The sequence below is a fragment of the Pteronotus mesoamericanus genome, unplaced genomic scaffold, assembly GCF_021234165.1.
Source record: "Pteronotus mesoamericanus isolate MK-2021 breed Mesoamerican mustached bat unplaced genomic scaffold, CSHL_Meso_final contig_221, whole genome shotgun sequence".
Classification (NCBI taxonomy): Eukaryota; Metazoa; Chordata; class Mammalia; order Chiroptera; family Mormoopidae; genus Pteronotus; species Pteronotus mesoamericanus.
This window is the reverse complement of record NW_026555092.1, coordinates 14725543-14752262: the sequence shown is the minus strand read 5'-3', so window position 1 is coordinate 14752262 and position 26720 is coordinate 14725543. Positions and strand designations below refer to the sequence as shown.

At 39.1% G+C, this 26720-nt stretch overlaps 1 protein-coding gene across 7 annotated transcripts in view; it reads right to left on the bottom strand.

Moving 5' to 3' along the window:
- Nucleotides 1-26720, bottom strand: part of MACF1 (microtubule actin crosslinking factor 1) — a 314815-nt gene that overhangs the window by 64944 nt on the left and 223151 nt on the right. For 5 of the 7 annotated variants that reach the window (XM_054572012.1, XM_054572014.1, XM_054572015.1 and 2 more), the window contains 6 exons: nucleotides 23321-23383; nucleotides 22431-22672; nucleotides 21531-21660; nucleotides 20627-20826; nucleotides 17377-17872; nucleotides 15312-16783 (listed from right to left, as the gene is read on the bottom strand). In XM_054572012.1, coding sequence (XP_054427987.1) covers nucleotides 15312-16783; nucleotides 17377-17872; nucleotides 20627-20826; nucleotides 21531-21660; nucleotides 22431-22672; nucleotides 23321-23383 — 2603 coding nt within the window. The remainder of the gene's footprint in view (nucleotides 1-15311; nucleotides 16784-17376; nucleotides 17873-20626; nucleotides 20827-21530; nucleotides 21661-22430; nucleotides 22673-23320; nucleotides 23384-26720) is intronic. The other 2 variants (XM_054572013.1, XM_054572016.1) reach the window with 1 other exon arrangement.

Genomic DNA, 26720 nt, shown 5'->3' with positions numbered 1-26720 from the left:
CTCGCTATCGTCTCCAGCTCTGCCGCCAAAGGCGCTTAGAGTCCCGCCAATGTCACCTTTGGCGCGCCCCTGCCAGGCCCAAGAACACTCCAGCCTTAAACCCGGCACTTTCCAGGTGTTCGAAGGAATTCGGTCACGGTCAGAGAACAAGTTATTGGATAAACTCTGGACACCATCTCTCTCCCCCTTCTCATTTACATCAGGTCTTGGTCCCTTTTCCAACCAGGCTTTCTCTGCCCACAGACCTAGTTGTGTCAATGACTCAAGAATGGGGATTGAGGGAGTGGGGCAGTGGAGATGCCAGCAGCACTGCCCCACGTCCAGACACCTGGGCTCTCTTATTGCACACACCCAAGGAAACCCGAGCCTCCTTGGGGCCAGCTGAAAAGCATGGGTCTGTATTTCAAGCTTCAAGATGGAAAATGCTATATAGAAAGGTGGCTCACAATTCCGTCCACAGCTTTTTGGCTTTCAGAAAAGCTAAGTCACCTGGTGACTGTTAAACAAAGAAAGTACAAAGGGAAACCCAGGAAACTGTCCACCAGAGACAGCTACATTTTTGAAGGGGAAATGTAGCTCCATTTGTGATGGTCACTTTCTGAAGGGAAAAAAAATATTAAAATTTCTGAATCTTTGTTGGACCATGTGGTCAATATAGTCAGTCAAACTTATGGGAAGGTTATCTCTATCCTTTATGCAAACACTAAGTGAAGCCAATATTTGGTATATGGCGATCTGGCAGTGAAGCCCTGAGCTGAAGCTGAGCCTTAGGCTTACTTAGGGAGCCAGAGAGGTCCTTGGCAACACTGAGGTGTGTGGGCTGAAGCCTGTGCTCAGAATAAAACAACTAAAAGACCTTTCAACAGCAAACTACTTTACACTTTATTTCTCACTTCAAAAGAGGCTGCTGGTCGAGTCAGCCCACTCAAATCTGAAAGACTTTCTCCCCATCTGTAAACTGAAATAGGGAGGTGCAGACTAGATTGTGTTTTGACTGCCTTTCTAACTTTAATATTCTTTAGTTATAAAGCTTTTAAGAAGCTGCCCCCAAATCTTGAGTCCTCCTGGTCCTATACTGCAAGACATTAAAAACCCTGTCTTCTGAGGAACAAACAGCAGAAAGAACCAAAACTGCTTGACCTAGAGAAGGTTCCAGGCAGTATGGTCAACAAGAAGTATCTGAAAGACTGGGATGTGGGAGAAAAGGAAGCTTGTTCTGGATGTCTCCTTAAACTGACACATGAAGATCCAAAGGCAGATTTCAAACAACAAAGAGCTTTCTCACAGCTATTTAATAAAACAGGGTGTCCCTTAAAGTGATGACATTCCTAACTCTGGCGGTGTTTGAGCAGAAATTCAAGCCATCAAAAAATTCAAGCCATCACTTGGCAGAGATTTGAGGAAACAGATTGACAAATCCTCTATAAGTTTGTCTATAATAAATTTTAAAGTCCCTTCTAACTCTGACACACTGGGTTCCTAGGGCTTGATCAACAGATCTGATAGTTAACATTTCAGGAAATCCAGGTTTTAATTTCTTTTAATTATTCAGTATAACTGGAAAAACCCAGAGAAGGCAAGATCAATTTCACTAGCAAATCTCTCTGGCCAAATACATTCACTAAAGAATTCAGATATCATAACACTGTTAGTGTGCCAGGGCCCCTCTGGTTAGAAGAATCTGAGGAATCCTGGCTCTGGACTAAAGGGTGGGTGGTTATTCTATTATAAAGAATGATCTTGATGTGGAATCACAAACTTCTCAGGCAGAAATTCCTTTCCTGTTTCCTCACCATGTCAGGTGCCAATCAATTCAGTCTTTTCTGGTCTTTCCCTCCCCACACCTATCTACCCAATTCTCATCACTCTCACCTATGTTCCAGATCATAATATAAATAAATAAATGGAGCATGTTAGCAAATATGAAGCTTGGATTCAAATTACTTTTCAACTGAAGTCACATGTTCTCTGACTAAAGTGTTAGGGCAGTATTTCAGAAAAACCTCCCCAGAGTGCAAACACAACCTTATAGAAAGGATTACAGAAAGCTGCCCAATGCCCTATCCACCTCCCAAAAAGAAGCCAAAGATTGCCTGGCTCCTACTTTATCATCAGTACGTGTTTAGGAAAAAAAAAAAAAAATCAAGGGAGGAAGCACAATGTTTCTTTCCTCTGTGTCTTATTTTTTATCTGTTCATGAGTTCCTCCTTAGTTTTGGTATGTGTAACTCTGCCAATAGCCATCACAGTGACTGAAATAAATACCTGAGATGCAGCTTTCAGCCTCTTGTTACCCTGATAGCAACAACAACAACAACAACAACAACAACAACAAGCATCTGTTCATTTCACATGCTGTGTGTAAACTTTGAGAAGTACAGGGAGCTCCAGAGAACCACTTTGGATGCTTCTTCCACTCCTGCAACCACAAATATAGATGCTGAAGCCAAATTTCAAATTAGTTTCCAGTTAGTTGATTACAGAGTTCAAAGTATTCTCTACTCATTTAGAAATTCCTAAGAACAGATTTTGGTGCCCGACTTTCCTTTAGTGAACTTAGAAGAAAGAACAATCTGAGCCCTTTCTGCTATCTCCCTAGTTAAAGACAGCCGGGTAGAGTTTTTTCACACCCTAACACAGCTCCAAGTTTTGGACACAGCATTTTGCCTTTGTCTGCTTCAGCCTTAAAAGACTAGACCCTCAGGACAATTTGGAGACCCCTGAACCACATTTCCTCAGATTCTATAATGCCTCCCCCGCCCTGCCCAGTAGGATTAGCACTGACTAGAGGAAGATACAGAAGACTGGTTGGATCTTGTCCATTTTAAATCTACAAAATGCCTTTCATTTTAGGATCTCTAGACTTTACAAGCACTTATTTAGTGGCAAGTGGAAACTCTACAGTATTAGTCTGTACCTGTTGGGCATTTATTATATAAAGCCCAACAGGTATTTGGTGTTTTATTACATAAAGATGGCTACTGAGTGGCTCATTAAGCAACACAGCAAGATGTGAAGCTTGTTTTGTTTTAAATGGCATACTACAGGCCCTGGCTGGTGTGGCTCAGTGGACTGAGAGCCAGTATGTGAACTGAAAAGTTGCAGGTTCAATTCTCAGTCAGGGTACGTGCCTGAGTTGTACACCAGGTCCCCGGTTGGGGATATGCAAGAGGCAATCAATGGGAGATAACCAACTGATGTATCTCTTGCACATTGATGTTTCTCCCTGCAAATCAATCAATCAATCAATTAATCAATCAATGGCATACTACAGATATTTGAGCTCTCATGTATTCCTGAACCCATGAGAAAACTTTCCACACTGCAGGAACTCTCATGACCCCTACAAGCCCTTTCCTGCTTGTAGACTTTCCAAAAGACAGTGTATTAATCCCTCTTTAAGCCACTCACCAAGACAGTGGTGATGACAAAAGCATGGGGCTTTGCAAGTTAGAAAAGACCTGACAAAGGAGTGGGAGGAAGGGAGGCAAAGGGAAATCAAGTTCACTCATTAGGACTTGTACACAGGGTGAGGCAGAAGTATGTTTTCAGTTGTTTGTATGGAAAATAATAAAATAGTTAATAAATAATAATACAAGAATGAACTCTGTGTTTTGTGTACTCATAACTATAAATCTACTTTTGCCCCACCGTGTATACAGATGGTGAAGACAAGGATTTCTAAGTGAAGGGCTAAAGGCAGGAATCCTAAAAAGGCATGGACCCTAAAGAAGCAAATTTGAAGTCAGCATGGCTTAAATATAGGGAGTATGGAAAGGAAAAATGAGAAGTAAGAATGGTAAGTAGCTCAAGACCAATTCACTAGGGCCCTTAAATGCCAAGCCAAGGAATTTATAATTTATTCAGAAAACCATTAGTGTATCAAGATTTACTTATTTATATTTATCAGGGTTCATGAGAATTATTGAGCGGTGTATGGAAAGTTTGCTAAGAATCTGGGACTGGGTGCTCATTCAATTGCCATTTAATATATATTAACTCATTAAAAAAATCCAAATCCTTAAATTTATAAAATAAATGTGGGGTGGTAAATTTATTTGTCCAAGGTAACACAGCTATTAAATTCCTGGACTCTTATGGTTTGAGCCTAGGTCTGTAGATGCTGCACTGGTGTCAATATGTATAGACTAGACTATAGATGGGAAGACTGAAGTTGAAGCAATCAGGAGGGTTACGCAGTTTATGCACGTGGTAACAAAAGCCCGAACTTGTGAAAATGGGATGCGGGGGCTGTGAAAGAAATTACAGAGGCAGAATATTTGGATTTCACAACTGACCAGAAAAAGGGTTTGGGGGAAAATAAATTTAAAATAATGCTGTAGTAATACTCTTGGAGTATTACACAGTAATATTATAAAGCCCCAGGGTGCAGGAAGAAAATATTTGAAGATAATTAACACATTCAATTTAGAGCAAAGTGAGTATGAAGTACTCAAAGTTTACCCATATGGAGGTGTCCAGAAAGACCCCTCATACAAAAAACTGAAGTTTGGGGTAGAGATACAGATTGGAAAACCTTTTCCAATAGAACAGTGAAGGGGTTGGACATCCCAGGGGTTACATGGGGACAGATACGATAAGACAGGTGACAGAATTTCAAGAAGCACATTTTTGGGAGGTAGGAATTTCAAGAAGCACATGTTTGGGAGGTAGGAAGACAGACCAAAAAAGAAAGCAAAAGAACAGCCAGGGAAGAGAATGGCAAGAGTACAATGTCAGGAAAGTATATGGACAGGAGGGTTTTAAGGGATACTGCATAACAGATGAGGAATTCAATGAGTTAGACAAGGCCACTAGACTTGGCAACAAGGAAGTCAGCGAATACTTCTAAGAGAACAGTTTCAGGACAGTGAAGGGGGCTGGATCAGATTATAGGGGTTAAGGATAAGCAGTGGTAAGAAAGTGTTGGTCCTCCACCCCACCCTTCTTAAGGCTCTGTTCTTTGGGCTTCCGTGACATTGTACTATCCTAATGTCAACTTTTAGCCAGTCTTTCTTTGTCTCTTTGGGCTCCTCTTTCTGTCCTTTTAAGGCAAATAATTTTACAAGGTGTAACCTTGATTCTATTGTTTTCATTCATTCAACAAATATTTATTGGGGTCTACTGAATGCCCTAAATTACGCCAGGCACTTTAGGAGAGTGATGCGCAAGATGGGGTCAGGCACCCACATTTTGGTAGGGGAGACAGACATTCATTTTAATTCAATTGTGATAAGTACTCTAAGAACAAAGCAAACAGTGCTAAAGGAGCATGGGTTAGGCGTCCCATGTGGTCTGAGGGTTCAGGGGAGGCTTTCCACAGAAAGTGATTATGAGAGCTTTCACTTGGGACTGAGAGCAGTCTTTCCAGGAATAGGGTTGCATGACTTCACAACTTTCACAAATTAATAACTTCACAAATTTGCTTGGCTATTTCTATGAAACAGGTCCCTGGGTTGAATCTCTAAGGAATCTTGCTATATGGGGTAGAATAAATAGTACAGAGGAAAAGAGATTTCTGAAAACTCTCTCTTTCATTTTGATACTAAAGCAATTCTTATCATTGATCACAAACAAATAATTTAGGTTTAAATTAAAAAAAAAAAATCACACCAAAATCAGAGCTCTTCCTTTGGGAGTGAATTGCAAGATGAGATATTAAATGGTTCATTTGAATGGATGCAATAAACTCAAGTTGGAGAAGATCTAAGAGAAGTTCAATTTCTTTCAGTTCTTATCATCTTCTTCCACTGACTCATATATACATATAACCAAATATCAGAAACACATATTTGCTGAAAATGTAAAGAATTAAAGATAGTCTGTAAGTCATCTTGATGTGGTATATGTGTTTGGAAGAGAAATGAAGTATATCTATTTTTAAGCTGCTTTCCTCTGATATCAGGCTGACATTTTTTCCTTCACATCTTGATGTTTTAATTAATGATTGATTAACATTAAGGGGTATCTTTCCCAAAGATGCTGACTTGGTAGTTGACATTGTATGGCAACAGAGGAAGAGAACGTGGTCTGTGTTAAAAACCAATTAGGCCAAGGACCCTGAGAACATTAAAACTGATCTGATGGGGTAACTGTGACTAGGGAAGTCACTGAGCTGGTACTGGCTTCTGGTTAGTTCTGGTTAGTTCTGGTTAATGATATGAAAATAACATTGATTTGGAGAGTACATTAAGCAAGGTCAAAATGGCCTCAGAAAAACTCACTAGCTATGGGATTCTGATATGAATGAATAAATGAACAAATTAATGAATAAATTAGTAAAGATGTATATGTATGTATATGTACATAAAGTATATTTAAAGCTATGTTACAGAGTCATGACCTAGACCCACACATTTAGTCCCCACAAAAACTGCTCAGGGAGGTTATTCCATTGCTATCATCAAACTATTCAGTAATTTTACTTTATCCTATTTCCAGTTTTCCAAGAAGAAAAGAATGAATCTAATCTTCAGCTGGACCTTAGATCAAGTCTTCTGGAGAATGATTATTCCTAGGCACAAAGGGCATAACTTTCCTTATTTTTCAATATAAATTTATTTTATAACATTTAATTTGTAGGTCTGGATAAACTTTTTTTTAATAAATGTACGTTATCATTTACTGAGCACTTAATATATAGCTAATGCTTTCCTCTATATCACTTCATTCGATTCTTATACAAACTCAAAAGTTATGATTTACCATTGTTCACATTTTATAGTTGAAGAAACTATACAGAGGTTAAATAATTTCTCTCAAGGTAACTCAGGTAGTAAATGATAGAGCCAGCATTCAAAGCTGCATATTTAATTCAAACTCATATTCATTTTTTTTTCAATATGCCAATGTGACTGAAGTATAAAGACTCTTCTTAACTGCCAACTAGTTGAATAAATGACAGCGACTCAAATACTACAAAGCAGTATTTCAGAACCTGGCTTTCTTCAAGTATATCTGCAGTAGTAAATTTCTTTCTTAGTTTTGCTTTGTTCAGGTTAATACTGAAATGAAATTATGTTCCTTTAACATATGCTAACTAGTAGGAAGGGAGCACAGAGGCGAGATGGAGAGGTGAGGAATCCAGGCTAGGGTCAGAATTTCTCAGGACACATAAGGATATACCTCAAGTCTTGCAGAGTAGACAGCAGTTTGAATCCTCACATAGCTTATGAGAAATAAAGAGCATTCATCCAATCAGTCAAATATTTACTAATCTCCAACTATATGTATAACAATATGCTAACCACTTTGAAGGACACAAAAATTGACTTATTGAGATGAGAGATGGGACAAATGCATATAATTTTAAAAAATGCCAAAATTAGGCAGCATATGATAAAGACACATTAGGCAATTTAGGAGATCAGAAGTAGTGAGCTGGGGAGATCAAGAAAGCTTTGTGGAGATATGGGACTTGAATAAAGCCCTCAGGTGTGAGTAGAAGTCAAACAGGTAAAATACATAAAGACTTTTTGGGATAACTGTATGGAGTGGATGGTCTATATAGGAAATAAGACTGTAAAGATAATGGGGATCAAAAATGTAGTTTCCAAGAGACTGGAGAAGGAAAAAACTGAAGGCTTAGATGTAGACCAGTTCTGAAGGATGCCACTATTTAATTCATCTGATCGCATGTCTCCTGCATTGATGGGGGAAGGATAAGCACTCACAGAAAGAAGGGTGAATACAGACAGGAGTTAAGGGAAAACCACCTTGGAGGCCCAAGTTTTAGAAAGCTACAGCATAATTTATGAGTGTTTATTCCGTGGGAACCATGTGCGTGCATGCTGGCTGTCCAATCACACTAGCTCTCTGCATCGTGAACAGAGGATCCTTTGTTCCCAACAGCAAGATTCAAAAGAGACAGAGTCCGATAAAATCACACTGAGATCAGTACTCCCAGCTGGTGCAGGGGCTGATGCCATTCCATAACACACCCTACAGGAAGCAGCTCGAGATACACAGCTGACTGATTTCCACAGCAGGAGCCTTGTGGCAGGGTGGGGTGGGGACTGGTCAAGCATGGAGAGAATTCTTTAGCCACTGACTCAAATTAGTTCACGAAGATCCTGATTTTATCTAACAAATCTGTATAAGTCACTCTCAGAACCAACATTATTTCTTAACTAATTTTCAAAAAAAGGAAGAAAAACCATGAAGCCTGCCTAGACAGTAGAACTATTAATATTTCATCAGTTAACTCTTACTTGTCATGGAATCTGAAAAGGGCAAAATATCAAACCCCTTATCTTTCCAGAAGTGGGAGGGGTAATTATTTGCTGAAAGGGGCTATCCTGTGTATTACAGGATGTTTTAATGGCATCCACTGGATGCTAATAGCAGTCTCCCCAGACATGATAATTAAAAAGTGTCTCTGGACATTGTCAAATGTACCCCAAGGGGCAAAAATGTCCCCCAGCTGAAAACCACTGGTTAAGCATGAACTTTGGGTGCTATGTGCTTCAATAAGTTACTTAATATTTTCAAGTCTGTTTTCTTACCTGCAACTAGAATCTCAAATGTCTGATTACAGGTAGTGGTGTGGGAGGGTTAGGATTAGAGATCATTCAGACATAGGTCTCTCTTACTGCACTTACCACTACATTACCAGCACTATAATTCTTTGATAATTCTATAATTCTGTCTCCCATACTACACTGGTAACTAGAGACTCTCTGAGACCCCAGCACCCATCACAAATACTGGCACAAGGGCTCAGTAAGGACAGATAGGATGGAATATGAAACCCCTTTCTCCTAACCCCCACAAAGAGATCCATGGACCATCAATCACCATGTAGCACTTATTCTCATCCCTGGGTGGCCAAGTTCTGAAAGGTCCACATTTTAAATCGCAGTGGGAAAATAGCTTGTGAAGGCCTAGGGAATAAGTGTACCCCGTTAATCTTCCACAGCCAATACCAGAGACTGGTATTTGAAAAACACTTGGTAGTGGCAGTGGCGTAGTATTAAGGAAGGTGGGGAGGGAGCACATTCTCCCCATAGCTAGGTTTTTCCAAAAGGGACAGCTGAGACTTGGGAAGAATCTGTTTGGCAGGAGACAGCCCTCTGGTGCAGTGCCCTGACACGACTCCCTGTAGGAATCATTTTATTCCTGGTGAACCAACTAACTCTAACAATGAAGTGTCCTTCAGAGCAACTTATCACACTTCCTAGAGGCTCACTGCTTACAGCTCCTGTGCCAGCTAGTTAGCTTGAAAGTGCCCACGATACTTTTTTGAAGCTCCAGGACTAGGCTAAGGCTGAGACCACTTACCAAGCATTTCTAGACACAGTGAGAAACTGTCCTGTTCTGCAAGTCTGTGCTAATCTCAGCTGTGTTCATTCACTGAATAGTCAATAATAAATGCAAGTTTTGCATGGGGAAAATTCTAGTTTTTCTGGAAACACAGTTTTCTTCCTTCTTGTACAAAATCATAAGATGAACCCTAGTTGCAAATGCTCCGTACTGACACTAGATGTAAAGAATTTCAGTAAACATAAATCAAACTGTTCAGCCCCTTCCTTTTGGTTGAGGATATATTCATTTAGTTGCTTTAAATCCTACCTTGCTATCAAAATTTCTAGACAGATTTTTGGGATATCCACCAACACTTTCTTGACAACCTTCCCATAGATTTTCCTACCTTCGCTGAGGCATGAAGGAGGATCCTTTAGGATGATATAAAGTCTGCAACCTTGGGATTTTGCTTGTGATGCTGATATTTGGAATACTAATGATACTTTAAAATGGGGCTGGAAGGAGTTCAACATGAAGCAAATTTAAAGGCCTTAAAGGTTCCCACACCTCCTCCCCACCCAGTTCCTATGGTGGGGGTGGAGAAGATTATTACAGAGCTCTGGAATTCTTGGGGGAGGGGTAATAAGGGTAGTCACATATGGTTATAAATACCAGCAGTCAAGCTGAGGAGAACAACAGACAAACTGTAGTCTCCCCTTAAAGGCACAGAACAAGGAGGCTCTCTGAAGTCATATTTCCACAAAGGAAGTTCCTCTTCTCTTTAGAAATACATCATCAACAACACCTGCATCAACAACCTGACACAAAATAAACTGCAGATGCCAGGGAAAGTGACTAGGGGGTTTTAAATCAGACACAGATTCGTACTAGCACAAATAAAGAATTCAGCCAGGGCCTGGCCTAAAGAAAGGCAGACTTAGAGGCAGTTGTTGCTACTACATAGCCACAATCAGATTATCAAAAGGCTGCCACCTACATAAATATTTAACTTAATCAATTAGCACTTTTTCCAAATGAATCCTAAGTTTTCTACACAGAGATGGCAATTTTCTTCTAGGGCAGTGGTTCTCAACTGAGGGAGATTTTGCCTTTAGGAAGATCTGACAATGTTTACAGACATTCTTGGTTTTCACACTGGGGAAGGGTAGCTACTGGCACCTATTGGGTGGAGATCAGGGGTGCCACCAAACTTACAAGGCACAGGACAGCTCCCCACAGCAAAGGATTATCCAGCCAAAAAAGTTAACAGCTGAGTGCCAAGGTGGAGACTCTGTTCTAGAGCATTCTCTTTACTTCTTTGGACCCTGGAAGGGAAAAAATAACCCTGGACAAGACAAGCCAAGGTGGGGGTGGGGACGCCTATTCAACTTATCTTGGCTGCTGTAAAGCTGAGATACCTAAACCTCCAGGTGACAGAAAGGTCACACCAAATGTGATTTCCTTTCTCTCCAAGGGCAGGGAGATAATGCCGACCTCAATTGCTTTATTCTCTAGTAACTCTGACTGGCAAAAACACAGATGGGCAGATACTGCCTTTGTAATTATTTGAAAGGAAGGAATAAGTATCTTTGTGCAAATTGGCAGTCTTTCAGCTCCGTGTCAGGCCTTGTCTTCCAGAGTTTTCACATATGCTCATAGGGAAGCCTAATCTTGCTTTCCATGAGACCAAAAAAAAAAAAAAAAAAAAAAAATCAAATGAAGAGGTTTACAGGGCTCTCTTCTTCTGGCTTCACAGTAGGATGCTGAGGTCTCCAAACAGAAGTTGCAAGTAGATGCAGTCACTGACCCTGGGCTTGGCTCAACCTGAATTAGGACTGAGAACAGTCCTAGGGAAACCTGCTGCCTCACCTATATCTCACCAGCCTAACCTCAAAGACAGGAAAGGGAAAAAACTGACTGGCTTGGCTGCTTCAAATGCATTATCAGGTGATGTGAACCTTTTGAGAAACCTATGGATCCTAAAAAAGTTTCCATTTTTCCCACTTGTTTTTTCTTATGAATGAGTGGTAGAGTCTCAAGTCTGAAGCCTAGCTTAAATACATAATAAGTATGAATATATACGAAATACAGAGTACATGATGGTACATCCAGGGTTCTTGCTACTGCTCACCATTAGGATGCCAACACCACCTCGTATTTCCAGACTGAAAGGCCAGGCTGGTTCATGGGGAGGCAAGAGGGGTGCAGGGGACAAGTCAAGATTCGAAATGATCTCAATTCTTGACTACAAAATCTACATAGGGAGAGTTTCAAAATGAGGAAAGCCTTTTATTATTTCCAGACTTAATACATTTCATCTCCAAATTTCAAGTCTTTTTCTACCCTTCCCAGAAAGTTCACCTTGGAGGAACTGTTTGGCTTAAGTTATAGTGAAATAAAGGTCCCTCTTTTCTTTGTTAGCCTCCTGTTATGTACACACAATTCCTTTTCCTAGATAATCACAGACTCTCTTGTTCAGGAAAACAGAATTTCCTGAAGAGATCAGTCTAAGTCTTTTCCTTCCAGTTTTCTGAAAGCATGTTCAGAATTCTCATTTGTGAGTTCTAGAATGGTTTCTTCCTTTCTACTTCCAACAGAGAGCAGAACCCAGTAAAGTGCCTTAAGGTCTTTGCCTGTTTAGATCGGAAGAGGACTCTATTTCATTCTCATCTGATAGATCCTCAGTGGCTGGCCGCATTCTATCAATTATTTAGAAGCAATCAAGGGAAAAAGTCTTTCCTAAGGGTAATGACTTTCAGTTTTTCATATTCATTTAAGGAGGAAATACATTTTCTCTCAGGCTAACTGCCTCTCCATGCATTTATCAGTCCTGCACAGTCCCAAGTAAGCCCGAGGTTCTCCACAGACTTGACTCATCTGTCTAGTCCATCCATCCCTAGTGGAGTCAACTGGGTCAAAGCAAAGCCCATGTCACAGATTTACATTCTCTTCTCTTCAGCAGAGGATGATCCCATTATAAAAAGAAAGAGCTAAAAAAGCTAATGCTGTTTTTTTAATACTTATCTTCTTTTTTCTTTTTTCCTTTTTAAAAAAGTTGAATATGAAAGAATCACACTTTATGAATGTAGTATGTTGCTGGTGAGGGAAGTTTATCTACTGTTGAACCTTCTTAACCCAGCAACTCAACTCTCAAATCATGAAAATGACACAGTCCTCCAAATGGGTCCAAGAAGGCCTTCCCTTTACTCAGCCTCCAGGGAACTAGGAAACTAACCTAGAGCTTTTCCCCTCTCATTGTTTTCACTTCCCATGAGCTCAACGGGAACTAAGCCAAGAGCATGTGCCTCCCCTCAGGACCAAAGACCTTTGCTGGGAGGAAACAGAAACTTTCCCCCAAACCTTTGACTTGATAAGGTGGACCTTATAAGGTGGAACCAGATGTCTCATTTCCATCCCCGACTTGAGGAGGATAGAAAGATGACACAGAACTTTACCACTCTCTTCTCACTGTTCTTGCAGTTTTGCCCAGTCGACACCAGTCACCTGCAGATAAACACACTCTGCAGGTGACCAGCTCATCAGTGTCTGGTCCTAGCCTTCAGTTCCACAGTATTGGTGGTAGGAAGCTTATTCTTAGAAGTCAGTGAAACAAGATTGCTACAACAAGCAACTAAGTTGCTATTGAAACCTGACCACAACTAGGCAACATATGAATAAAATATGGTGAAGTCCAGCAATTTCTTAAAACCTTCCAGCATCATCAAAATTCAGATCTCTAGAAACCAAAGATTAAATGAAAAGGAAATGATTACTTGTTCTCAGATACAAACGCTATATATGCCTACCTGTGGATTCTTCATAAAATTCTTTTAAAAAATCTCGTATTTAACACAGTTTTAACATGCTTGTTAACTTCATTTTCTATCTCACTGAAGATGAGAAGGAAGGGGAAAATTGCTAGAGGCAGGCCCAGTGACAGTAGTGAGAATAGCAATAAGAATTACTATCTGATATCATGGTAATAGAGAAAAAGCAAAAACTACACACTGCCCCATACATACAAACCGCCAGTCCAACCAGTACAGTGAGGTAGAGGCCTTAAACAAAAACTTCAACACAGAACTCAAACTACACAGTAATTTAGGAACATTTAATATAAAGCAGTCCCAAATATCTCTAATATTCCTGAGGATATCACCACAGTAGAGACCAGTATCATTTTTTTAGTAATGTTAACCTGCACTGAAAGAAAAATTATGCACAATACAGTGTTTAGAAAATTAGGCAAATAGAATGTAAAATAATTCCCATATAAACCAGAATCTAGTTGATAAAACTATTTTGAAGCCTAAAGGGATAAGCTTTAGTTTTCTAAGAAATCCAGTTAGTTTGGTTAGAGCAACCCAAATTCAAGTAAATTGGATCAATGAAGCATGCCTATAGAAGAATCTTTGCTTTCGAGGAGCTCACAATGGAAGAGGAAAGGGAATCACGGATGGTGAAGCAGGGAACACCACTCTGCACTAGAACAGAGGTGTGGGACTTTCTAAGAGAAAAACAAATGGGCTCATGGGTTTGAATTTTCTCTTCCTATCCTTTCCTTACTTGGGTGCTTCAAGAACCCAAATATGACGACTTGTGTTGCTCCAAACTGCACTATTTCCAAACACGGTAAAGGGCCTTTAGCCAGTGTCTCACTTTAGTGTTCAACATACTGTCAACTCCAAGAGGGGCCCTTCTGAAACAGCCACCTTTCTGAACTTGGATCTTTCTACAAATTTGTGATCTTTCTCAGGATATCTCATGGCTCTGACCTGATGACAATCACCTCTCCACCCATGTTTTTAACAGGAAGAATCCTGACAGGAAGGGACTTGAGAAAACAAAACAGTGATGGCAGGAGCGTTAACAGTGTAAGTGGCAATGATTAACACTAGTGATGGAAATAAAGTGCTGGAAATGTCCTTTCCAAATCTATTCCATGCATGAAGAAGGAAGCAGCAGCAGAGAAGCCTCCAGCAGTAGGATGAGACACTTTTTGGTACTTACAACAAGGTGATCTCTCGGGGTAAAAGGCTAATGCAGTGAGAGCAAAGACCCAAAGTCAATTCTAAGACCTCTGAGACCCAGACTCACCAAATTCATATTTTGAGTCAACTCCTTTCATCTTCCCCTGTTGTTTTAAATTAGACTCACAAAATCTCAGGATTAGTGCTTCTGCCTCAGGAAAAGAATTAAGACCTTTTTTTCAATTAAGGTAGTGCTTCTTAAACTCTCCTATAGGCAGAGAACTTGTATTCTTGAGGAGTCCGGGGTATAGTGTTAAGCTACTTGTTACGAGTGAAAAACGTCTTTGAAGTGCCATGTTTTATGTTAATAATTCATGAGATTTTTGCATTTCATTCTATAATACATCAATAATACACCAATAATTTCCCCTTGAAATCTGTGAAAAAATCAACACTTTAGGAAGAGGAGCCCATGTTTATCTTATGGCTTCTTATACCTCAATCTGAAGAACAGAAACCTGAAGGAACAAACATTCAATGCTCTTTTTTTTTTTATCCTCACCGAGGACATCATCTCATGCTTTTAGAAGAGGAGGGAAGTGGAAAGAGACAGGGGGAGAGAGGGAGAGAGAGAGAGAGAGAGAGAAATGTTGATGGAAGAGAGAAACATCAATTAGGTTGTTTTCTTGGACGCACCCTGACCAGGAATTGAACCCATGATCTTTCAGTCTACAGGATCATTCTCCAACCAACTAAGCCACACAGGCCAGGGCTCACTACTATTTTTGAATTGGTTAATTTAAAATCTCCAGAATTTTGTAAGAGGAGAGTCTTAGAGTAAGAGATAAGATATGGACATTTCTTTCTATACCCTTAATTGGTTGTAAATGCCAAAATAAATTACATTAGAAATATATTCAAACCAGTTACTCAGAAGTCCAAGCAACTGTTTAGTGTCCAAAAAAGTACATTTTGATGGTGATGGAAGTGAGAATAATGAAGCTGGGACAGAAGTTAAGATGTATACACTACTGGTTTCTAAGTTACAGGAATAGAAATACACGTATTAGACAGAAAAAGAGTAAAAAACAAGACTTACTTTAAAGTCTGCTAATTGTTGGTTGATGATATCCACTTCAGTCCCCACTACCCACTGGAGGGCCTCTCCCTCCTCTGCTGCGGTGGTCATGTCACTGAGTACTTTCAATGTCCTATAGAAGTCCTCTACTCGGCCCAATGTCAGCTCTAGCTGCTCCTGACGAGCTTTACTCCTTTCTGTCAGTTTGCCACACTGTTTGTTCAGGGCTTCTAGCTCCCTCTTAAGACCTAACAAGTCCAGAGTCCCCTCTTCCTCCAGCATTTGTCGGCATTCTGCTTCAGATGCTTCTATGTCTAACTTGAGCACTTGGATTTTGTTAAGAAATAGCTGTACATCCTCAATTTGGGACTGGAGGCTGTCAGTGTCTCTTCCGATAGCACCCATGCCATCTAGCTCATCATCCAGGTCTGCCAACTGAGAAAACATCTCTCGGACTCGGCAGTGAAACTGACTGATCCCTTCTAGCTTGTTTTCCATCATCATGCAAACACTGTTCACTCTTTTCTTCACCTCTAAGAACCCTTGCTGGGTGGTATCAGCTTGAAGTAGAAGTTGGGAAGCATCAGATCCATCTGGGGCATCTTCTACCAGGCCCTGAGTCAAGTTCCTCAGATAGTCTACTTGGGTCTCCAAGGCCTGCAGCACTTCCTGTTGGGCTCTTAGCTTCTCAAGGTTCTTGTTGCTACAGGCTTGAGAGCCGAGAGCATCAAAGATCTCAAGTTGGTGTTTGGCCCCTTCAACCTTCTTTTCAATATTCTTAAAGCTTTCCTGGAACTCCTTGAGTCTCTGAGTCATTTCTTCAAGCAATCCTGTTTTGGCTTGTAGCTCTTCTGTAACAGAATCCATGTTCTGGTTAATCCCAGCCTTCTCGTCTCGGATATCATCCTCATCTGTTTCTGAAGAATTGATCAGAATGTCAGCAGCATTGTTCAATATTTCCAGCAGGGAGCGACGCTTTTCCACTTCACTCAGCATAGCCTTTGATCTCAGGAGACTGGACTCCAGTTGCACTGGATCCAGAGTGACCTGCAAATCAGACATCTTGGCCTTACAATCTTCTATCCATGGCACGAGGTCTTCTACATGCCACTGATATTTCTGAGCTTTCTGCATACAGTCCTTGAGCCTAGACTGTCTATCTGCAGTTTTTTTACTGAGCTCTTCCCAATGGCTTTTGAGTTCAACCAACTGGTTTTGTAAAGTCTTTTTCTCTTCTCCAGGAGGCACAGAAAGAAGCAGAGATTCTCCTTCAGCCACAATCACCTCATAGGAACCACTGTGTTGGTTAAGGCTCTTCTGAAACTCTTCGTTCTCCTGTAGCTGAGACTGGAGCCGCTCCAATTTTGCAGAAATTGGGCAGTTTTTTGCTTGCTGGCTTTGTTTGTCATCCAACCAGGTTCTAAGCTCATCAAACATTTGCTGGAACTGCTGGGTGCTGGCAAGAGCTGCCTGGAGTCTGTTCATGCGATCAGCTAAAGTGAGAAAATCAAACGTAAATCAATCAAGTCTAGACATGGCACTTAAAATGTTTGCTGAGAATATATGGTCTAACTTTCACATATCATATCTTATTTAATAATCACTTCAATCTTGTAAGATGTTCTGAATAACAAAACACACATTAGGTGCTAAGTTGGTAAAAACACATAAATGTTTCTAGAAAAAGAGGCAATGAATTAATGACAAAATTTTTCTTGTACAAGGCCACAATAAGAAGTCCTCAACATGTTCTAATTTTCTATATGTATGTACGTACATATGTATGTATGTATAGGTGCATGGTATAACAAAGTGATCATCAATGAAAGTAGGTATGTTACTCCACCTATAAGTACATCTGTGAACACTGATGTACTATGTAGCACTTCACATATCACTAGTGCCCAATCAATGTGTAATGACCATGGCAGGTCTCACTGTAGTTGGACAAAGGGACAGGTTAACACTATTCTGAGTCCAAAGGCTACTTCAAGGTCATCCTAGATTCTTAGGACTACCACTAATCTATTCCTTCTTTTAGTTTGCCACTAATAATGGCAGCAGTGTATTCCTCAACCCAACTCACCTGCAAGGTCTTCTAAGCCTTGGAGAGGTAGGGCAACTGTCTCCAAACGCTTCTTCAGCTCATCCTTGAGGTACTGCTCACCGATGAGCACTGAGAGTTCATCGCAGAGTGTCTGCGCCTCCTTAACCTCATGGATTAATTGCTCCAGGTCGGATCGAATCTCACTGGTTTCCTCCAGCTGCTGCTTCACAGCGTCAGGTTGAGTGCTGATGGCTGACTGGCTACTCAGTCGCTGTCTAACCACTTTCACCTTCTCTGATAAGTCCTGGAGCAGTTCCTGGTATTGGGTGCTTTTGACAATAGCTTGGTCAATTTGGCTGGAACGGGAATTGAGTTTGTCAGTCAGCTCAATCCACTTCTGATTGACACTCTGGAGTTCTTTCTGTACTTGGCTGGTGGATGGAGAGACATCTCCAGGGCCTGTTAGGATGCCCTGAGCTGCCTCATTTAGCTGCTCATGCTGTTGCCTGCGTGCTTCAAATTCCTTTAGCATAAACTGTAATAGAAATGACACCAGGGTATTTAGAGAGAAAAGACAAATCTACATACAATGTCAAAACAAAAACTGATTTTGGATTGTGCCAAGTGGTGCCAACTTCTTTTGAAAATAAACTAGAAAACTCCAAGCACCAGGTTATTAGGATAATACAGTATTATTTGTAACAACTGCTTAATAAAAACTTGTTTTAAAAGGATGATTGTCTATTTAATTTCTTTTATTTCTCTGTCCTACTCTGTGTTTCAACATTGGTTACTAAGGTTGGCCTTGGCTGGGAAACCAGTTTGTTTTCTCGACTGGCACTCATCAGCTTTTCCAGGCAAAACCCAGGCCTCTGAACTGGCAACCCTAGATCCCAGAGCCAGCTATATGACTGGCTGGGCTTGCCATTTCAAATCTCAATACCTCTGTTTTTCTTAGTTTCTTTCTCAGAATTCCAATAGCATATACAACCTGTACATTATAATACAGTACAATTAGATAATAAATTCCTTTAAAGAAAGTACTATGTCTTTTTATTCTTTTCTATTCACTGCTTCACTTACCAAGGAATTTAGGATTATAGGTTCTGGAATTAGACTGCCTGAGTTCAAATTCTGACTCCATTACTCACTGGCTATATAAACTTAGGCAACTTATTATTTTTTATCTTTTTAATCCTTACCTGAGGACCTTTTTCCATTGCTTCCCCCTCCTCCCCTTTTTAAGAGAAAGAGAGGAAGGGAGAGAGAAACATCAATGTGGGAGAGAAATATTAATTGGCTGTCTCCTGTACACACCCTGATCAGGGATTGAACTGGCAACCTAGGCATGTGCCCTGACCAGGGATTGACCCATGACCTTCCAGTGTTACAGGATGATGTTCCAACCAACTGAGACATGTTGGCCAGGGATAGGCAACTTTTTAAAAGTTCTCTAAATCTCAGCTGTAAAATAAGATAATAAAGCACTTAAATTGGCTGTTGTAAGGATTAAGAGAGTACTTAGCACTTACACTGTAAAAAATAAGACACAACTTCAAGGAAGAACAGATATATAAATAATGAATAATAGTAGAACATGACAAAAATAAAAATGAGAAAACACTGATGTGAACATGGAACTGTGAAATCAAGGAGTAAAGGTAATTAATTCTGTGGGGGATGAAAAAAGTAGAAGAGGGAAATCAGGCAAGCCTTCACAGATGACACAATAAAGAATATGTAGTTCTCCAAGGGAGCAGAGTGTCAGGCTTGTTCAGGGGAAGGCCCTAGGATTAGCAAAGGCACAGGGCTCTATGAGTGTGGCGTGTTCAGGAAAGAACACGCTATCTGGTGTGGGTAGCAACGTGGGAATATGGAGAAAGAGCTAAAAATGAGGCTGACAAGACAAACTGGGACCAGACTGTGAAAAGCCATATATATTATATACCACATTGAGCAGGTATTTGGGCTTTGTTTAAAGCACAGCCAAGAGCCACTAAAGTATTTTAATACATTCAGATACACGATTTAAAGAGATAATTTGATAATTGGGTAAAGGAGAGACTAGACAAAGAAGCTCTTTATGAGACTGTTGCAATGATACAGGCCTGAAATTAAGCCTACCTGAGGTGTTCAGAATGGAGAAGAGAAGGATCAGAGCAGTGGTTCTCAAATTATGATCCAAGGGCCTCGAGGAGTCCTACCAGGAATCCATGAGGTCAAAGCTATTTTCAAAATACTACTAAGATGTTATTTGCCTTTTAAAATTCTTACTCTCTCACAAGTGTTCAATGGAGTTTTCAGAATCTCCATGACATCTGAGATCAAAAGAGACTGAATGCAGAAGCAGAAAAGAAGATCCATGAAAATATTCTATTACGTCAGATATTACAGAGAATTGCAAAGATATAAAACAATGCAACTCTTACTATATTTATTTTCAAAAATGTATTTTTCATAAAAATACATTACTTATGTTAATTCTATGGTTCTATCAATTTAAAATTAATTAATAAATACATTTAGAAAATTCGCAGTGTTTTAATACAATAAATACCAACAGATTACCAACAGATAGCCATAGACGAACAGAAGCTCTTCGGAGTCCTCAATGAGTTTTAAGAGTATAAAAGGGCTTTGACTTTTAAAAGTCTGAAAACCACTAGGTTAGAAAAATATTTGTAAGTACACTAAATAGCACTTGATTATTAACTGGATACAGGGTCTAAAAGAAAGGGTTCCTTCAAAAACTACTCAGGTCTTAACTTAGGGGACGTTGTGGATGGTGAGAAGAAATGAAACAAGCTTAAGGGGTAATGCAGAGCAAAGAAAGGTTCTAAGCAGAATTTCATTGGAAATGCCATAATTTGACCAATCTAAAGTTTTATGATATTTGGCACTTAAATAAATTCTTATGAGGTTTGATCAGCAGAAAATCTTTAAGTAAAGCAAGATGATACAAGAAAGATGTTGCATTAAGTAATGTGGATGACTACTGGGGATTATAAGTGAAATATGATTCTAGAATTTAGTCAGAAGTTCCCATTCTCGCTTCCTTTCATTTTACTGTCTGTTGATGATATTAATAATACAGCTACTGACTATTTACTATTCAACAGGCACCATGATAAAGATGTTAGAAATATCACACTTAAACTGAGGAAATGAGACTGAGAGTTAAATGACTTGACCAGGGTCATATGAAATCTACTTGCTGAGAGCAGCATTCAAACCCAGGTTCATGTGACGCCAACTTCTTTGCGCTAAAGCATTGAGGTATGTTGCTCACCTGGACCTGCTGCTTTTGTGCATTCAGCATGTTGGGGTCAATAGACAAGGGCCCCAACACTCCCATCATCAGTTCCTTCTCCATCAGCCAGGGCCGGAGCTGGGATTCTGCAGCCTGGAAGCAGGCCAGATGACTTGCAGATTCCTCTAGCTGCCTTTGCCGAGCCATTGTCACCTCTGTGGCCCTTTCCCATCGGGAATCTGTAGAGAGGAAATGAGAAAATGTATTCCTTTCCTCTCATCAGCCACAGGCCTAGGCCCTGAATTATGTTTCTAATAAACTACAGGAAATGACCCCTGGAGCATTATTTAAATATTTTTTAAAGTTAAAAATAACTTTCATTTAATTTTAACTAAAATAACAAACAGTTTTGTCTCTTGATTGTAGTGGTGGTTATATGAAACTAGACATGCAATAAAATTGCACAGAACTACATATAGACGCAGAAAATATCTTATATAGATATTATTTTATAGCATGTTTTTAAAACTTTCTATATTGTAAACATCTTTGATGCCAATAAGTTTTTTCATATCAATAAGTATTCATTGATATCATCTGTAGTTCAACATTATGAACATAGCATAATTTATTTAATCCCTTCATTGGCTATTTAATTATTTCCCATTTTTCATTATTATTATCAATACTTTTAGTTCTTGATCATAGCAGACTGTCACTTTGACTTGTCCAAGAAAGCCAAACTTCTGACACTTTGAGCGGAATCTCTAAATTTTTTCCCTAATCAAGCTCACTCTCTGACCCTATGTAAGCCTTTTATTTGCTTATAAAAATTAACTAAAAGTAATTCCTGCTCCATACAATGTGCTGAAATTCTGTATTTTTTTTTTTAAGATAAGCAATTTAGGCAAGGTCAATCTGTAACACCCCTGTGATAACTTACTAAGCTCTTCCTGCATTTTCTTCCAGTTTTCTGCTTCTTGTGAGTTGGGATATGTTATCAGTAATCCAGCCAGGGCTTCCTTTACATTTTGGATTGTTGGAGACTTCTGTTCCAATTCAGCCAGGAAAGCCTAGGAGAAAGAACATCATGTATGCCATAAGATTTCTGGACAAGAAACCAAGATATGAGTGAGGAGCAAATGACTGGAAGACAGGGCAGTAATTATAGACTCTACTTCCGATTCTATTCATGACTTGTTTAGTGATTTTAAGATACTTAACCTTTCTGCTTCAATTTTTACTTTAAAATGAAAATCTAGATGGCAGAATCTGAATTTATGTTCAACACAGTAGTAGAACCCAATAAAAAGGAATTATTACTCCCAAAAAACTAAAAGTGTCAGGATACAATCATGATGATGATGATGTTTATATAGCTGGAGGTGACATGCTATACTCAATTGGAACATAAAAAATTTTGGTAAAAAATTTTTACAGGATTTTCTGTATGATTTTATTCTGATATTTTTCTTAGTCCAATATGTCAAGCTTTAGAACGAACTGTAATCACAGTTTATTTTGAGCTCTCCAAGAGTTGGAAAGGTGCTTAGATGAGAATGGCTTGGTTTGCAGCATCATAAAAAATGAGATCCCATTCTCGATGAGCTCATGCTTCTGAGGAGGGCTATTCTCTTTGGAAACACACCTGGTTTGGTTTCTGAACTGACTTGTAACAATTTCACAGGTAAGACAATTCTGTAGGAGAGTTTAGGCACATTAAGCATACTGCTCATCATGACTAGGATGGTTACTCATGTCTCACCTCACATCTTTGGGCTCAGGCAGGAACACTGGTACAACAGCCCCTTCCCTTCAGTGTTTGGGATGCAGCTAACAGTACCTTGTTAGATTCAGCTTGGGCTCTCACTGTTTCTGTCTTTGTTGGAGATGAAGAGGCATCCATGCCTTTCAGGATTTCCTCTTTAGATTCCAGCCACTGCAGGACTGAGCTTGCCTCCTTCTGAACTTCCTGCATTCTGCTGAGGACAGTCTGAAGGTTTCCCTGGCGTTCTCGAAGTACTCCCCCAAGTTTCTCATATTTCAAGTTTACATCTGACATGTCACATTGAATCTCCGTCAGATCTAGTATGAGAGAAACAGAAATCAGGTCTCCAAGCAAACCCACTGGTTCCTAACTACTAAATTCTTATCAAGATTAAGCACCTCTCCTACTCCTTCTAGTGAACTAGAGATTACCTTCCTGCTAAATCACATAAAAGTTCCTGTTTACATCCACAAAGCAAAAGAGCTTTCATTAATCTGCTTTCTGATTTTGGTATTATATACTCAGATGTATAAATAAAATGCTAAATAAACAGGGGAACAACAAGAGTGATGAAAATTAAGTTTTGGGGTATTCTTCTGCTCCTTTTTCTCTAAACTAGAGAAAAGTTACCTAACTGGGAGGTTGAGGGCCAGACTAGACTACCTGTCCTGTATAGCTTCTTTATAATTCAAAGATTCACATGTATTATCTTCAGAATCTTTCCTCATGGTCTTATCTAATGGTCCAGTTTATTTCCTTAGTACGTTCCTTTATTTCACTGGCTGCCAAACTGTTTAGCCTATAGCTAGCAAACAAAGAGGCATCACTTGCTTCTCCCCAGAATTTTACCCTCACACCCATCCTGGCAGCAGTTCTTCCACACATATGGAAACATACACAGATGCAAACATGAACACTGTCCTAAAACACCCAACAGAGAGGCACTGTTGAAATGGCATTCTCACCTTTGCAGGTGTGGTATCCGTTTACACTGCCTACAGAACTTCCTAGAGAGGGCAGTATGGAACCTGAGCAGAAGGACAGAGAGACAAACAGGGCAAGACAAACGTGTTAGGAATACATAGAGGCACTGAATTTGTATTTTGGCACTCACTTTAAGCTTGGGTTATCAGGAAGTTAACACAGCACAAGACAACATACTCATGGAAGGAGACAAATCATTTTAGCTGCCAGGCAACAAAGTGTCACTCAAGGTGTTTCAGCTCTTTAGCAGTAATGATTCCTAATCCTTTCTAGAGGAAATCCAAATTCCCTTCTTCAATCTCCAACTTGAATTCTTTGGACCCTGCCCTAATTTTGTGAAGCAAATATTAGTAAAATGATTAAATTTTTTCGAATGGTATTTGACATACTTTGAAATGAGGATTTATAATAAAGCCAAAAGGGTTCAACTTTAATATCAATGTCCTTCAACATAATAAAAATGAACAGTTAAAATATAATCAAGGAAATAAAAAGCAGCATCCTTCTAATAAAGGCACTAAAATGAGCCCTTCTTATAATGGTTCAAAAGGAAGATTTCCCTACTTTTTCTTTCATGGCTTTCTGCTCCCCTTCCTCCACCAGAAAACAGAAATTTTGGGTGCCACTAAGTTTGGATCATTAGCATTCCCATGAATTCTGCTTGGGGGCCTTTGGTTCTGTTTCTAATTACCACAACTTCACCTATGTATATTCTCCCCAAGTTTATTCTTTATATTTCAGAGGAGTTTCCCAAGTTAAGTAAAAACCAGAACATGAAATTATAAAGATTATTCAGAAATGTGAAGACTATTCATGATATAATGTTATACTACGAGGACAGAATAAACCTCTCTTGTGCACTGATTTCACTGAGGAAAATGTTATGTGCAAGGTTATATTAAAAAGTGATTATACAACTTCCAGTGTATTTTCAATTAAAAGTGGATCAAACACAAAGATCGTATTTCATTGCAGTGTGTTGATAGCCAAAAAGAAACTGGACTCATAATTAGGAGGAGAAGGTTCTAGTCAAGACTGTCACTAAGTTGGCATGTGAGCTTTAATCTATGAGCAGACCTCAGATCTTCCCTAGGATATGAAGCTAATACTACTTCTCCTGTCAACTCTCATGGCGTTACTGGGGAGAGGTGGTGAGGTAATGTATGTAAAAGCACTTTATGAAACAAGAAGAGCTACACAAGTGTAAGGAACTAGAATATTCATGATTTTTCAGAGTTGGAAGAGAACTCCGAGAATACTCAGGCAAACGATTTTCAAGCTGATTTTCAAAGCGCCTAAGGAGGTGCTCTTTATGGACTCTGTAAATGTTTGGTTTCAATTTAATATTTGGAATATATTTCTAACTACTTAGAAATAGCAATAAAACATGCATGTTCAATTATGTTCAACCATATCTCAACTTACTAGATACAACCAATTTACAGATACCCCTCAGTACCTACAGGGGATTGGTTCTAGGACGCCCCCACAGACACCACAACCCAAAGGTGCTCAAGTTCCTTACATAAAATTGGCAAAGTATTTGCATATAATCTGTATCTTCCTGTATACTTGAAATCATCTCTAGGTTACTTATAATACCTAATATAATAATGTAAATGCTATGTAAATAGTTGCTATACTGTATTGTTTAGAAAACAATGACAAAGGTCTGTACATATTCAGGATAGATGCAACCATCCTTGGCCTAACTACCGAGCACATGTCAGCAACAATGTAGTATTTTTAAAAAGTATTTTCAATCTGCAGTTGTTAGTGAAATTGCAGAAAAGGAAACTGTGAATACAAAGGGCCAACTGAAGGCTGCTTTTTGCTGGGAGAATAAAGAAGGTCCTGCACCTCTATGTACACATTTAAGGTTTTTTTTGAGTGTTACTGATTGAAGGGCTATAGCTCTTTGTTAGCACTTTACAATGTTCAAATCTACACATGCCACTCATGTCCAAAGAAAAACATCTACATTAAATAAAATGTCAAAAAGATTGAGGAACATCTTCTCAGAGTAGACACACATTGTGTAGTAATAGAATTTTTAACATTTCAGGTCATAATGCTGTTAAGGTTATAGACTGTTTTTTCCTCATCACCAGTTTTAGGTGTTTTCTATTTTTTAGAAAAAAAAATAGAGCCCTCACTGAATATTCTTGGTGATTTAACTTTGGAAAGGAATTTCTTACTACATCCCTTTCAAGCTTCTAGTTCAGTTTAATTGAAGGGTATTCTGTGATTATAGAGTGAATGTTTAAAAACATTTGTCATCATTTACAACTGCTTACCTATGTGAACCATATTTTCTGGATACAATACAATCAAACAAAATTTAGAAATAAATCAGATGATAAAGTTGTTGTCTAATAATCCTTTCTCAAATTTTAATATTTACAAAGATAGTCTCGATATTTTTCATTAATGGATTTTATAACAAATGAGTATTATAAAGTAACTTATAAGGGAAAGTTATGTCAACAAAATATCATTTTTGTTTATGTAGTAGAGTCCTATATGAGATTTAAACTAAAAAAAATTTTAGTGCTTTAAAAAGTGCTTGAAAAACCATTGATCTAGTCCAGGAGTTAGAAAACTAAAGCCTACCAGCCAAATTTGACCCTCTGCTTGTTTCTGTACATAAAGTTTTATGATACAGGCATACCCATACATTTATGTATTATCTATGCTTGCTTTTGTCCTATAATGGCAGATGCATATAGATATGACAGAGACCATATAGACCACAAGGCTAAAATATTTACTATCTGGCTCTTTATAGAAAATGTTTGCCAATTCCTCATATAGTCACACACTGACAAGGGTCATTAAACTTAGAGGTTTACGTGTTAGAATATTAAAAGATCACCAATTCCCTGAAAGGTTGTCAGTATTTTTAATAATTCAATATTGAACTCAATTCAATTTGAACCTCTCGTTAAGTGCCAAAGAGATCTTTAAACTTTAGGATGCAACAGAAAAGTAGCCATTCTCAGTAGAAATAAAAGTAAACTTTTCCCATACTATTTAAGTGACTATAGGGATACATTAACATAGCCGGGTAACAAAACCTATGAGTTACCAATTTACAACCATCAAGTCACTGAGTTCATAATGGATTTGTTTAAAAGACTTAATTGGCAGCCAGAGATTATACATGTGTCTGGACACAACCTTTGTATCCACTTCCAAGAAATGGGTCAGTCCCTGGTGTACCAATACTGACTCTTAAGTATCTAGCCTCTCCCCAGATACCAAGCTTATACTGTCCAGGGCTGACCCCAATGTGAAGATGTGTACAGCCATCCTACTCCCATGTATAAAACAGAAAATCTTCAAGTTAGGAAATACCATTTTAATCCTTCTATGTCTATT